Source organism: Polistes canadensis, unplaced genomic scaffold (assembly GCF_001313835.1).
Source record: "Polistes canadensis isolate GaletaPanama2010 unplaced genomic scaffold, ASM131383v1 scaffold_199, whole genome shotgun sequence".
NCBI classification, from domain to species: Eukaryota; Metazoa; Arthropoda; class Insecta; order Hymenoptera; family Vespidae; genus Polistes; species Polistes canadensis.
In genome coordinates this window covers 29,565-44,399 of record NW_014569746.1, presented here as the reverse complement: position 1 = coordinate 44,399, position 14,835 = coordinate 29,565, and the positions used below count along the sequence as shown (strand labels likewise).

At 29.9% G+C, this 14,835-nt stretch overlaps 3 protein-coding genes across 6 annotated transcripts in view; 1 reads left to right on the top strand and 2 right to left on the bottom strand.

The window, feature by feature from the left end:
* Nucleotides 1-6,110, bottom strand: part of LOC106789736 (probable phosphorylase b kinase regulatory subunit alpha) — an 8,995-nt gene extending 2,885 nt beyond the window's left edge. Inside the window, exons 1-13 of one of the 3 annotated variants that reach the window (XM_014754201.1) lie at nucleotides 5,559-6,110; nucleotides 4,918-5,417; nucleotides 4,394-4,839; nucleotides 3,989-4,304; nucleotides 3,691-3,904; nucleotides 3,462-3,571; nucleotides 3,225-3,372; nucleotides 2,167-2,345; nucleotides 1,933-2,083; nucleotides 1,244-1,539; nucleotides 613-1,168; nucleotides 483-535; nucleotides 261-419 (exon numbers count right to left, since the gene is read on the bottom strand). In XM_014754201.1, coding sequence (XP_014609687.1) covers nucleotides 261-419; nucleotides 483-535; nucleotides 613-1,168; nucleotides 1,244-1,539; nucleotides 1,933-2,083; nucleotides 2,167-2,345; nucleotides 3,225-3,372; nucleotides 3,462-3,571; nucleotides 3,691-3,904; nucleotides 3,989-4,304; nucleotides 4,394-4,839; nucleotides 4,918-5,406 — 3,117 coding nt within the window. In that variant the 5' untranslated portion in view covers nucleotides 5,407-5,417; nucleotides 5,559-6,110. Of the gene's footprint in view, nucleotides 1-260; nucleotides 420-482; nucleotides 536-612; nucleotides 1,169-1,243; nucleotides 1,540-1,932; nucleotides 2,084-2,166; nucleotides 2,346-2,500; nucleotides 2,649-3,224; nucleotides 3,373-3,461; nucleotides 3,572-3,690; nucleotides 3,905-3,988; nucleotides 4,305-4,393; nucleotides 4,840-4,917; nucleotides 5,418-5,558 lie in introns of all 3 variants that reach the window. The other 2 variants (XM_014754200.1, XM_014754203.1) reach the window with 2 other exon arrangements.
* A 236-nt stretch (nucleotides 6,111-6,346) lies between these two features.
* LOC106789735 (probable WRKY transcription factor protein 1) lies at nucleotides 6,347-8,693 on the top strand. The gene is made up of 2 exons (XM_014754199.1): nucleotides 6,347-6,824; nucleotides 6,903-8,693. Exons 1-2 carry the CDS (start codon nucleotides 6,594-6,596, stop codon nucleotides 7,608-7,610), a joined length of 939 nt encoding a protein of 312 aa, XP_014609685.1. The 5' UTR covers nucleotides 6,347-6,593; the 3' UTR covers nucleotides 7,611-8,693.
* Nucleotides 8,694-8,808: 115 nt separating this feature from the next.
* Nucleotides 8,809-14,835, bottom strand: part of LOC106789733 (fatty acid hydroxylase domain-containing protein 2) — a 6,389-nt gene continuing 362 nt past the window's right edge. The window contains exons 1-6 of one of the 2 annotated variants that reach the window (XM_014754197.1): nucleotides 12,478-12,767; nucleotides 11,477-11,606; nucleotides 11,298-11,401; nucleotides 10,886-11,213; nucleotides 10,539-10,811; nucleotides 8,809-10,445 (exon numbers count right to left, since the gene is read on the bottom strand). In XM_014754197.1, the coding sequence (XP_014609683.1) occupies nucleotides 10,286-10,445; nucleotides 10,539-10,811; nucleotides 10,886-11,213; nucleotides 11,298-11,401; nucleotides 11,477-11,606; nucleotides 12,478-12,574 (1,092 nt within the window). In that variant the 5' untranslated portion in view covers nucleotides 12,575-12,767 and the 3' untranslated portion in view covers nucleotides 8,809-10,285. Of the gene's footprint in view, nucleotides 10,446-10,538; nucleotides 10,812-10,885; nucleotides 11,214-11,297; nucleotides 11,402-11,476; nucleotides 11,607-12,477; nucleotides 12,768-14,835 lie in introns of those variants that run through there. The other variant, XM_014754198.1, reaches the window with a different exon arrangement.

Genomic DNA, 14,835 nt, shown 5'->3' with positions numbered 1-14,835 from the left:
ACTTTGGTTTAAAGTTTTTTTTGATAAAACTTACCGTTTTTAAGCAAAATCCAAAAAACCTAAAATTTCGACCTTTGACCTTGAATAACTTTTAACGCACACATAGAATCGATGGGGACTTTTCAGACTTTATTTGTAATGGTAAGCTACAGCTCTCCACCAAAATTTAGCTTTCCGGCAATTTTTGTAACTTGACCACTCTTTTTATGTCTAAATTGACCGGACTAATATACATACATATTAAAATTTTTAAAATATACCCTTTCTAAAACTTGCCAAACTCGTGGATAGAAACCTCGTGGTACTCTGTTAAGTGCACCATCCAATCTACGCCTTCGTAACCATTGTCCTTGGCGATCAGGTTCAGTTTCACTGCTATCTGTTTGATCAGGACTTAAAAATCCACCAATCTGAGATTTCTAAAAAACAATGTCGTTATAATTTTATATTTTACATTGATTATTTAAATCCAATTTATTTACCTTGCTCACTCTACTTGATTTGCAACTGATGATAGAAAAATTACCTCTTCCAACTGCAAAAGCAATAAAACATTAAAATATTATAGTATCGGATTAATTGTGTTCCTAACAAAAATTTAAGGAAACTTACCACTACTTATCGCAAATTCTTTTCCGCTCATGATATGATGTAAAAGATTTTTCATTTCAAATGGAGATAAATTCAATAAATGTTCGGAAGCTTCTTCACCCGTACAAATCAATGTTCTTGACAATTCCGTGGCCATTACTTGAATAATTAAGCCAACCCTAAGCCTCAACATTTCATGAAATAGCTGCGGTTCTGTTCTAATAAACATAGCTAAATATACAAGCAATTCCTGTGTTAACATAGCTGTGGATTCATCATCTCCATATGCTTGATGAATCAAAAATCTTAATTCATTCTCGGGTAACGGAGCTATAATCGTATGCTCATTGCTTGGTGGCATTCCAACAGTAACTTGTTTTTGTCGTACTAACAAGTCTGTGACAGCTTTCGCTAAATCTTCTACTCTTTTTCCTAGCATACCAGCAGAGTGACGAACAATGCCCCACATTTTTTGTTGACATGCTTTTTCATAAAGATCCTTTAATAAGTCTTTTACTAATACTGGATGACCTTCTTCTACCATGCCCGTATTGAAATAAAGTCCTTGTGAGTCGACCTATAATGCATATGAAATTATAATTTTTATAAATGAAAATAAAAAAAGGAATAATATGTTAAACAATAAACTAACAAGATATTGTAATATGTCTCCCTGTTCTTCAAGACTCTCAGTCTCGCGAAGCATTGTTAATAATTCTTCAACTTCTGTATCAGCATATTGTGTCTCAGATATGGCTCGAGATTTATGACTTTTTCCAGTAGTTCTCCATATCCGAATATCTTCCGTAGGAGATGGTGTACGATCGGTGTGTGGAGGTTGCGTCGAACTTGGACTCAAAGTTGTATCTGTCACTTCAATAAATGGATTTAAGTTTATTATAGCAGCAGACGGTCTACGGTCTTCTGCCGTCATTCCGAAAATTTCAGCTAAAAAACATTTATATTATATATTAATATATGATATAACATATAATTTTGTTGTATCTATATATACTATATATATAAGTAATATCACTATTTTAATATACATGTTATATCTGTTAATATATCACTCTATTAAGATATGTGATTTCTTTAATATAATTACATACAAAATATCATACTTATATATATTAAACCTATTAGAATTAAAATAAAAAAGAAATTAGTAAATATTATAGTTAGAACACTTACATTCTCAGAGTATGACGGAGATCCGTAACAGAAGAAATGTATTATAAAAACGTTAATAGTTCTTCTTTCAGTCAACATGCAATAAAACTTTTAGAAAGTTAAAAGTATCTTCAACGAGTAAACTTAATAATATTAGCTTTTACTTACGTTCAACAGCTATAGATCGTGTCTTTTTAATGGCACCTTTAACAGACATTCTTCGTCTCAAATTTTTTCCAGTTCTAACCACCGGCTTGTTAAGAAGACCAGTGCGATGAGGAAAAGCACGCATCAAGTGTTCGTCTAAATATTGTTGAACCTAAGAAGATAAGAAAAGTTTTTACCATTTCCCCATTTATCAATTGGTATTTTATTTATATATTCATAAAATATAGTATTAACCTGAGGATTAAGTTTATCAGGACGTCCATCTTCTGAACTACCTAAGAAGCTCAAATTCGTAATACATGATGTATTAAGAAAATCATTTAGATTTCCCAGTGATACCCTAGTACCATTTATATAACCACTTTTCAATTTTTTCATAGTAGTTATCATTGCCAATGGTATTTTTCCTTGATCTGTAATGATAAATATTTTTGTTGAATCTTCTAAATTGAACAAAATGCAATTATATAATGAACAGCACTATTTGAAGACTAGAACCTATTCAAAAGTAGATCTTGTTATATTAACTACTTTTTCTTATGATGATCTAAAGCTGCCAAGGTCGTACCTAAATGATTATGAGTAGCAACTAGTGTTATGGTAGGCCTGCCGAGCATTTGCTTCCAGTTGATGGTCAGGAAGGCCAAGTTGGTTGTAAAAGTATTCGCAAGGAGAGCCGCATCGTTTGTTGTGTAGTATTCCTCCGCGTCAAAGTTCTAACACATGCAACAAACGCGCACACCACGAAACACATAAGCCATCTGCGAATGTTTCTAGCCAAATTGAAGAGATTATGATTTTTCTATGATTGTTTCTTTTATGTTAAATGAATTGCAATTTGTTTTTTTTTTTCAAATCATTACTTGATTTTGTAAAATATTTTAACATTAGCAGTTTTTGCTTCTAATATTATAAACAGTCATCTTTTTAAAAACAAAATTATAATAGTTAGTATATCATAAAACAGATAATACTTAATTTAATCTTCACTGATGAAATGTAATTATAACCAACTATAGCCATTCAGCAAGATTGACGGCAAAAAACAAATGCAAACATGCAGACAGACGTGATGTAAATAAAACGGGGAATGAATTTTCTTTTATAGAAAGATCAGAATTTTGTAAACAAAAATGTTATCAGAAAACCAGGAACCTATCGTCTATACCTCCACAATTAAAAGATACAAGACTTCTCACAATATCGAAGGTCATCTTAATATTTTTCGTAATATATGAGGAAGACAATAACAAAGATCAAAACTATGGCTTTCAGACAATACGTTACTGTACCTAGATGAACGTTCTTGAGGGGCATGACCACAAGAGGCCGGCCCAACATATTCTGCCAGCTAGACTTCAAGAAATTAATTTCGCCTTTGAATATGTCAATCATGAGCTCATAGTCCGATGCGATGTAGAAGCGGGTCATATCTGTCAACTAATGTTTGGTGCAAGAACAACAGGCAACATAAGAAAAGAAACAAGAATAGAATGGTGAAGAAGATCTACGGACATTCAGGTACTAACCTGTGGTGTGAATGCAAATATTTTATCGTGCAGAGAATACAATTTACTGGTACTCAGGATTCCAACATCTCTTGATTTACGGCCAGATAATCCTAACTTTTTATTTCGTCCTAAAAACATATAAATTGTTTATTTAATATTTTATATATACTTTTTTATTATATATTCAATATAGCAGTAATTATAACATGCTTGAAATATTGCATTAAATATCTATTATTTTAATTACCTAAATAAGTATATAAATGACTAAGTACTTTTGCTGGTTGTACTTCTATTGGCGCTACTTCTGCGATGGTTTGGACATGAATATCATGTTGTGCAATTTTTTCTCTAATCTCTGCATCTTCTGCCAAAATAACGACTTGAACCACAACATCCGGTTTTTTTTCACTGCACAAACGTCGATTCAATGGATCTAATTCACCCACTGCTAGAAAGCCCTGTTCAAAGCATAATCAAATATCGACCAATTAAATTAAACATACATTTTTTGTCACATATAGAAGAATTATAACTATACTTACTTCTTGCAATAGTTTTCCCAAAATGTAAAGAGATTGTGCCCACATAAATGGATATCTACCTAAAGCTATGCGAGGTTGACTACCAGGCTGAATATATTCTGCTGCAACATTTTCAGATGCAACTGAATATAATTCAGGAACTAATCTCATTCCATCATCTGCCTTAATCGTTATTTGTTCGAGTAACTTTGAGTACTCTGCTACTGCTTCTTTATTTCCTTGGAAACAATAATCTAATATTAAATAACAAAAAAATAATGGCCACTCGCATTCTATATTTTCAAACATGCGTAGTTCCCATGGTTCGTAATATAATCTGTAAATAATATATATAATATAAATTTAAAATTACGCATTTAAAATTGTCATTATCATATTAAACATTTCTGTTACATCTTATTATACCTGTTAGGATCTTCCTTTGGTGTTCTATATCCATCACGTAAAAATCTCTTACATCCATAACGTCCTTGTAATTTACTTGTTATCGCTTCTCTTGTTAGTTGTATTAAATTAGGTTCATCTACCGCAAATGCAGGGAAACTTATTATAGACAATAATCCACTATCCAATTCTTTAGAATTTGATTCTCTAGGTAACATGGATTGTAAAACAGCTTGGCATTTTTGTGCTTCATCAGCTAATACATGAATTACGGAAGTAGGTCCACCTCTAGCACCAAACAAATCTAATTCGTTCAAAGCTTCCATTGCAGCTTTTGCCATTCCAATACTGCTAGCATTTAATTCAGGTAAACCATGATTAGTTTTATCACCTCTTTCCCAAATCCCGTAATCAGGAGTACAATAAGCTGATTCGATGTAAAATACTAAATTTTGTATAAAAGCAACCTACATATACAAGCACAGATAAGTAAATGAAATAGGTAACGTTAATTGATAGTATCATTAAAAATTCTAAATACTTACCTCGTCAAGATTAAATACAATTTGTAAGCCAGATGCTGTCATCTGAGCAAGTACCAAAAGATATAGGGAAGTAGCATCTATTTGTAAATGACCCCATTCGTTATCTCCGACAACGGACTGTCCATTAACAGAACTGTATTTAGCATGTAAAGCATCAAGAGGATTTTGACTAGATTTAAACTTTTCAACTTTATCTTTTTGCTGCATCATAGCCATAAGTAAACCTCTCATTAATTTAACGCAACTTTGTTCTAATTCATAAGTTTTTGCTCTATCTTCATCGACGTCAGCTATCTTTTTGTATGCCATTGAAAGTCCCCAAACAGCGAGGATACAATAAATATTATCACGAACCCATGCATGATTATTGTCGCTGCTTGCAGGAAAAAGACCAGTAACAGGGTTTTGGTGGTTCATAATAATCTTATGAACTATTCTCTGGTAATAGTCCAAACGGACGCCAGAATTGCTTCTACTACGCATCTTCATGTGTTTAAAAACTGTAACATTTAATTCCTGATTATATAATGCCACATTGTGTCATATATTATTTGCATATTTACTAATTTTTATCAGAATATTGTATTTTATAGAAATAGCATAAAGGTTAACAAAAAATTATTATCATTATATAAACATACCTCTTTAATATAAACACTTTAACGTAACAACTGAAAATATTATTTTACTTTCAAATGCGTATTATATTAGAGGAATTGTTATTCGAGAATATTTTAACAAACACATTCTAATTACTTTTTTAATATCATGAAATGGTCCTATTTATTGCAAAAATTTATCGATAATTGTAATATTCTATAATAAAAAGTGAAACGAATGTCAAGTACGGCACTAATAGTAACAACTTCTTTCCTAGATTTTAAATTCGTTCTACGTATGACTTTGTCCAACTGCACATAAAGTGACATTGACTATATTCGTACGCCTTTTTAGATCTCCGTTCTTTGCTCAATTCGTTTGATGACGTATCCAATTGTAAAAGACTTACTGAAACGATTAACGCGTTATACAGTTATATCTTTATTTTCTATTCAAATATTCACAAGAAAGATAATTATTGAATTTTATAACCACAAATTTCTTTCCCTCTTTCTTCATTTCCTCCTACTGTAGAAAAGAATTAAAAATTTCAAATGTGCACGTGTCTCTCGAGATACAGAATTTGTACGTGCAAAAAAAATGAAAAAGAAAGAAAATCGATACAAAGCGGGAAAGTATATAATTTCAAATTTATTTACTAGATAATCAGTAAAAAAACAATTCGTACTTTTCTATATCGAATTAAAAAATTATTTAAATCGAATTACAATAGACTTTAATAAATTTAAATTGTTTTTAACAAATTTTGACGAATTAGAAAACGATCGGAGGGCACGAGTCTCGTGTGAATAACTTGAGAATCGAATAAAAGTGCTAATGTCGCGTATTTGCGAACGAGCCTTAATTATTTGGTTTTGCTGTTTTGCGCAACAATTTGATTCGGAGTTAATTTCAAAGGCAGTTAGCTGCAAAGTGGATATGGAGTAGACGTTTTTGCAGTGGTCGTGAACCACTTTTTTTTAGTTTTTATATATATGTTTTAAATAAATTTTGCAGTTCTACTGTTAAAATTAAAGATCGTTTTGGCCTCGATAACATTTATAAAATTAATAACTATGAGCTACACAAAGATGATTAATTTAAGGAAAATTCTACTGTTACTATGCATTACATCTGGTTTAACCTCGTCTGCCAACAACGAAACACAAACAGATGGTGATGGGTCAAATAAACTTTCCTCGAATTCAAATAATTCGAATACTTTGACTACCTTCATACCAAAAAATGTTGAACCGGTCATACCATTAACAACAAACTTTCCATCCATTAGCACCAAGGATTATAAAGTATGGTAAACTTCAATTTGTATGTCATTTGACATAACATAAGTATCATGTTGAAAACATATTTTTATATAATTGTAGGAAAAAAATAATAGTTTCGTACAAACAGAAGGTGGTCCAATCTCAAATTTACCGTCCGTGAAATCATCGATATTCAATCAGAAAGTAATTGCCAAAAATAATTCTTTATCAATGACGGTTGATAATGTATCTGTAAACAATGAGAATGTTAGTCAAGCCATGACAACTGAAAAAGATCTGCCAGTTTTGGATAGGAAAAGAGGATATTTAACTTCTGATCAAACAACTGTTAGCAATGTTAAAATAGAACATGATGATAATAATAATAATAATAATAATAATAATAATAATAATAATAATTCTACAATTGAAGATATCTCTACAAAAGTAGTCAACAATGTTACACAATTGAATAATATGAGTACTACTGTACTACGTGTACCAGATATATCAGAAAAAAAACTAAATGATACAGTTACTTCTATAATGCCACCTGCGAACAAACATAAGCCAAACCCAAAACCAACTGTGACAATGGGTGGAGGTTCAGCAGATCCAAATAAGCCTATACCTCCATCACCAACTAAAGGTTCTCCATTAGGAATGCCAAGAAAAATTGACTATATCATACCTATTGCTATTACCATTGTTGCACTTCCAATATTGGGTATAGCTAGTTTCTTTCTTTATAACCGAGGTAAAGACTGTTGGGATAAGAGGCACTACCGAAGGATGGACTTTCTTATCGATGGAATGTATAATGATTAGGTAACGAAGGAATATATCTGAGAATGATCCTTGCAATAAGATTTTGTAATATACATAGTAGACAGTTAAACTGCTTTATCGTTATATTTTGTTATATTTTGTTCTCTAAACATGATCAAAGAAAATTTTCATATAATTTGATTAGATTTATTCTATATTGACAATATCATATATATATATATGTATGATATTGGTTGACAACATTTATTTGAGATTTTGTTTATTATAACAGTTATGTAGAATTCGATTGTGTCAAAAAAAGTAATGCCGTAAAAGAAAATTAACTAAGAGAAGGAAAGGGAATATCAATAATAAGAAAAGAAAATTTCAATTGTATATATAAAAAAAATAATTAAATTAATAATGAATCAAATCTCAGAACGGTTATTACAGTATAACTGTTGAATGTCTAATATGTTAATCTTCTATTAAAAGAAAGGCTTTATAAAAATTAGCCAAATTTACCTGCTATATACCCAGGAATATAAATGAACAATAATGATATTATGAAGATAAAAATATAAAACTATTTTTAGTAGAATAAAATGCAAAGATATATTGCATTCTCATACATCAAAGTAGACAATAACGGCATTATCCAACAAGACCTTGCCCTTCAACTTATAAATATAATTACGACAGATTGTTGTAAAATAAGATAAAATATACTCAATGTTGTTTTTTAAATTGAAGTATGGTGCATAGATTTGACCAAAGAAGTATGTAATTGATAATATTAATGTAGTATCATTGTTGCATTTACTTGTATTAATTTGATTTTTACATATTTTTTACAAACTATTCTTTTTGTTAGAAATAACACGAAAAAGGCTCATGTTGTGTACATACATTGAACTATTGCCATAAGTAAATGTGTTCTATTGACAATGTTCGATAATTGTCTTATATTGTTGCAAAACCTATCAATGATTTATGGGTTGTGTCCATTGTAAAGTTTTCAAAATTGTTATTTATGAAGGTTATATTTTGTCTAAGTATGAAAAAAGCAATAATAATTATTTTTATACATGTGTATATGTAAAAAATTTATCAATATTGTTATAAAATATAGATACTTACAAGCACGATCATATTTAATGATTTAACCCATTTAATATATATTTTTAATTAAGACAACAAGCGCACATAAATGACAAAAAAGATTTGTGTAAGTGTTATAAAATTTGCGTTCTCTCTATTTTTCTTTTTTTTTTTATTTTTCTTTTTTTATAGACGAGATTTTTTAAGATTTTTATTATTAAGCTTTTTGTGTGTAGGTACATAAATTCAGTGACATGTCATTATATGTAAATCACATATTGTACATCCATTAACAGACAACTATTGTGAGAAAGATGATTAATGTCATCCTCCGTATTAACTTGCAAAGAATAATGCTTTTTTTTCTTATAGAATATTAGGTACTATGCATTATTGCAAAATATCATATCATTAATCAATTGTCATAATGTTTACTGAGAATACAGTATATATTGAATCTCATAAGTCGTATTATTTCGAACAGCATATTTTTAAAAGTAGAAACTATAAAATAAAATAAAATAATGAAAATAAAAATAAAATATACAATCAGTTTTAAAATATGGATATATCGTCATCCACAATTATAGTTTCGGCGATGACATTCTGTACATTTTGTACTACATAGTACGTTTATATATAAGCAATTTTCAATTAATTTTAATGAACCTCAAACGTATAAAGCTAATATAGTATTTAATAGTTATCCACAAGCTATAACCACCTAACTAATAAATTCGCTACGAAAAAATTACTGCAAACTTAACGTGGAATACATTGAAATCGTTAAGTCATTGATTATATATAAACTACGATAAAATAAATATAAAAATAGTATTTGTCATAAAGTCAAGTTTAATATTAACACCTTATTAGTTGGAACGAATAACGCAATCCATCGATCCGATAGTTTTTAGAGAATGTTATTTTTATAATTATGTTACTTTTGTTCACGATGATTCGCTTTGTGTCGCGACGATCTCGTGTTTTCGCGTTAATGGTTTAAACAAAAATTTACATTATCGTTTTATAACAAACGTTTACACTAATAATTAAAAATCCGTCCAATTATGTTCAAGAGGAATTTCTTTCTTATCATAGAAACAAAACGATTTATATCAAATTACACATTCGAATATATTTTGTTGTTGAAAGGAAAAGTAAAAAAATAGTATAAGTTGTGCATATAATTACAGTCGAAAGAAATCTCTTTTTCTTTTCTTTTCTTTTCTCTCTCTCTCTCTGTCTCTCTCTCTCTGTCTCTCTCTTTTTCTTTTTAAAAATAAACGCTACAACTATCATGTAATAGCAAAAAAGATAGAATTATCTTAAAAATTTTGGTTAAATGACTCGTGAATGCGTCGAATTATATAGGTAAAGTTCAGCGAGATTAGGCCTCGATTGATCACGCTGACTTATGGTTGTGCACGATTGAACAAGTTCACGAATCGGTATTTTACCGATTGTAAAGTTTCGAAACTTCTTTAAAATTGATCGAAGAAGAATCGTTTGTCAAATGCAAACCGAAGTAATCGTCGTCATTATTTTTCTTATTCGACGATACCGATCTGAACCAGGAAGTTTAGTTTCAAGATTAATCTCGACACGTTTATACAACCGAATATATTATCTTCTTATTTAGATTTATATTTAGTTTCATCAGGAAATGCCTCTCTCGGAGGTACCAAACTAAGCATCATCACATGACGTTGATAAGCCCTTGAATTACGAAATTGAGTATCCGTTCCATGAAGACGATCTAAAACGCCTAATACTCCAAAACATTGATTAAATCTGAAACAAATAAACATGTTTATTTGTATTATCAGCGTGATATCATGTTAAGCAATTAAGATATTTAAAAAATGCGAAAGAGATGGTCCTTACCTTAAGTGATGAAAATCATGTGCCTCTGGAGATGGGAAAAACGGTAAATGGTAACCAGAATGAGCATTCAACGTCGAAAGAATTGCAAGTGAGAACCACAACCATGCGGTGGCTACGTGAGAGCCAACGATGAAAACACCGAGAAACGGTGGAATCAAATTGGAACCAATGTGTTCTAAAGGATGACAGTACAACGCTGTTACCGCTACTGGTGCAGTCCATTCATGATGCTGTTTGTGTATGTACTTGTACAAGTAACGGCTGTGCAAGAATCTGTATAATCATGAAATTAAATATATAGGAAAAGTGTCTTTTTCTATTATATCAGGCTTTAATAACGTGTATACCTATGTGAATAGTAAAATCCAATTTCCTCGAACAATATATGAATGGCTATCTCGACAAGCACCCAGTGAAAAGTCGGCAATTCTCTTACCGAGGGATAACCGCGCCATTCCATAAAGTGATAACTGCAGTATGCTATAGGAAGTCCAACGATTATCTGATTTAACAATACTTGAGCGATTACTTTGCAGAGTTCTCTTGTGTCGACTGGCTCATTCGTGCCTGGTTGTATCTTGTATCTTCGTAAAGCTGCCGGACGATTTGTAACGTCGAGGATCGTATAAATGCCTCCAAAAATCCAGTAAACCATGAACGTCAATCCCATTGACCCTAAATAAATAATATACTATATTTACAATTTACTTATATATATTATTATTACGGTGTTTTTCTTTATTTTTTATTTTATTATACCATAAACCCATAAGGTTACAGGATCGTCTCCAAACTTATTCAAAATCTTGTCCCATTGAGCTTGCCAAAAGTCACCGGAAGCGCCCCAAAATCTTTGGAGATGCCTATGATATGATGTAAAAATATTAAATATGACATTTAATAGGTAATTTGTTGTCAAAAGAAAAAATATCGTTTACCATGTCAACGAATTGCAAACAGCAGCAAATCCAATAACAACAGTTCCGATGACGAAAAGGACGCTTCTCAAACTCGAAAGCAACGTAGGCGGAGTTTGATTTTTGCCGGCATCTCCGCTTGGATTGGTAACTGAAAAATTTTCAAGTAATTTATTATTATTATTGATAAACAATTTGAAATATTGATTGTTTTTTTACATCTTAAATATAAATAAATCGAAAATTATTAATATTTAATCATGGATAGCTGGAATGGTAAATAAAATATATTTACAAAACTTTACAAATGTCGATAAAAGTATTTTATAAGATAAACAATTATTTTTATCATTCCATTTATTTTGTATTTTATTTATAAAGAAATTTCTTCGATTCGTGTGTTCTGAAGCTAATTATCGCGAAACAAGTTGAAAAAAAATCACTTAATTAGAAGAGTATATAGAATCGATATTAAAACGATACATCGATCGACATCGATATTTTAAATAGAAATGCTAATTCTAATTGCTTATAATATTTGTAGATAATTACGATACGGGATCAAAAGGGAATTAATTTTTACGATCGAATTAGAAAAACCGAGAAAACGAAAAATGAAATTAATAACTTGATTTCTTCTTATATGAATTATCGTATAACGTTTTAATTTATATTTCACAGACAATAAAAATATTTCATGATTATATATTTTTTTTCTATATATAGGTATATTGTACATTATATAATGTAATAAATCATGTAACTTTTCTGCTAGATCATTCTCGTGCAAATTAAATAGAATTAAAAACTAATTATAATAAATAAATAGATAGATATAGAGATATAGATACGAGAAAAGTGAAACAATATGGTGGAGCGAAGAAAAAGAAAGTTAGCGATTGTCCAATTTTATTGAAACGTAAAGAATAATTCATTCGAAATTATTTCTTCGATAAGCGAAAAAAAGAACCAAAGAAATAAATACGTGTTAAATAAATTTCTCACGATTCTACGTGACTCACTTTTCGATTGCGCTGAATCGCACTCTTGTTGTTGTTGCTGGGATTTCTTTTTGATTATCTTTCGAAACATTTTGTTTAAGAGACTTATGCTCGACATGATTCAACTACGCGCGTTATGGGGAACTAATTGATATTACACTACAATATGAATTTATCTTCGAAATCGTAATAGAATAAAAACTATAAAAATACGAGATCAAAATACAAAGCTCGTTATTTCACACACAGCATCGTATCATTAAATGAAACGCACTACACGGTGTATGTCTGCTCGTGGTTCATCATCAGCCAACAAAGACCAAACGAGAGAGTGAGAGAGTGAGAGAGATAGAGAGACAGAGAGAGAGAGACAGACAGACAGAAAGAGAGAGACAGAAAAAGAGAGAAAGAGAGCCTTTGCTCCCCCCTTTTACAATCTTTCGTCTTTATGTTTCACTTTTTTTTATATAGTATCATTATTTAATTTCGACAGTGAAACGTCATTGACTTTTTTATACTCTTAACAAAATATTTGAATTTATCGACTTATTTTTTTTCTTCATAAATATAAAAATTTGTGAAGGAAAGACGTCTTTTTATTTCATGATTAAAATTATATAATATTAATTTATTTATGTTGAAATATATTTAAATATTAGCTTTTGTTTTTCTCATTTTTTTTGATCTCTTTCTCGTTAATTTATAATTTAAATAACGTAGTCATTTAAAATTAAAATCTTATTTAAAAAGATTATATATATATATATATATTTATTTCATGAATTTCGAAAGATTTTGATCGTTATCAAATTATTCTTAAATAAGGTTGAAGTTTAACAAGTGTGCGTACTTGGATGTTTCAAAAGTCATTTTACCGAACTGAAAAATTATAAATTTCTTTTTATCAAGTATTTTTTGTAATTTTTTAAATTTCTTTTTCTTTTCTTGGTAAAATGACTTTTGGGGCATCCTGTATATAAATATACAGGAAAATGTATAGGAAAATATACAACAATAATATACACAAATAAAATGCATTATTTTGTGAAATGGTTTAAATTCATTGTTAAAATAGTTGTTTCTGTGTATCGATGATCTTTTTATAAACTATTAGCAGAAGAAATCGATCTCATCTACTGATGCAACGAATTATAAATAAACGTACAATGCTACGAATTTAATATCATTGGTCTACAGATATCACCTGTGTATGTTAGTTGAAAATCATTTGAATTTTCTGATTTATAATATATAACAAAGAATTGTTTAGGATAAAAAAAGAATTGATAAAAAAAAAACATAATAATATTTGTTGTTACCGTATCATTAATCGATCACTGTATTTTTATTGTGTGTTGACGTTGCTTCGTGATTATCAAAGTCTGATGTTTTAGATTGTGTAACGTAGATTAGTAATATTCATAGAATATAAAACATTATCACATGGCATAGATAAGCGCAATAACAATAACACGAATACATTCACTTTGCATATGTAATACGCAAAACGATTCATAAATGTCACAATGAGTAGTAAACAATTTTTATTAGCTATTGGATTGCAAAAGTCACAAGTTAAATATTCATTCTGTTATGTTTTATTAAAGAACGTAACAACAGCTGAGATAATGCTACAGTTTGGCGTTATAACATTTTCGTGAAAAAAAAAATAAAAACAAAATATAATAATAATAATAATAATAATAATAGTAGTGGTAGTAATGATAATAATAATAATAGTAGTAGTGGTGTAGTGATAATAATAATAATAGTAGTAGTGGTAGTAGTGATAATAATAATAATAATAATAATAGTAGTAATGGTAGTAGTGATAATAATAATAATAATAATAATAATAACAGGAGATGGAAGGGGAGGGAATCAAAATAAAAACAAGATAGAAAAATAATAACTAAGCTCGGGGATTTGAACGCGTGAGTAATTAATCGATCGATTTCTGAGCTCGTTTATTTATCCACAACCTATCCTTTTCTGACCTCCTCATTCTTTCCCTCTTCCTTCTCAACCGCGCGTTCTACTCCCCTTACTCCCCCCACATATATATATACAAAACAACCCACTCGAGAACGGTGCTGCTGCCGCCAACGACGCCGTGGCGATCTGGATTATAAAATAAATGTCAAAGAAACAAAATTTTACAGAAGAGAAAGAAATGTTGAAACATGAAATGCATCCCTTTTGTCGATCAGAAACAAACAAAATAAAGAATCCTTCCACGAAATAAGATTAATTTGTTAATTTACATAACACTATATTCCCTACTATTAATTGTTAGAAAGAAATTCAAGCGAAAATATGATAAATAAAAGTAACAGAAAGAGAGGTACATAAAAAGAAAAAGAGAGAGAGAGAGAGAGA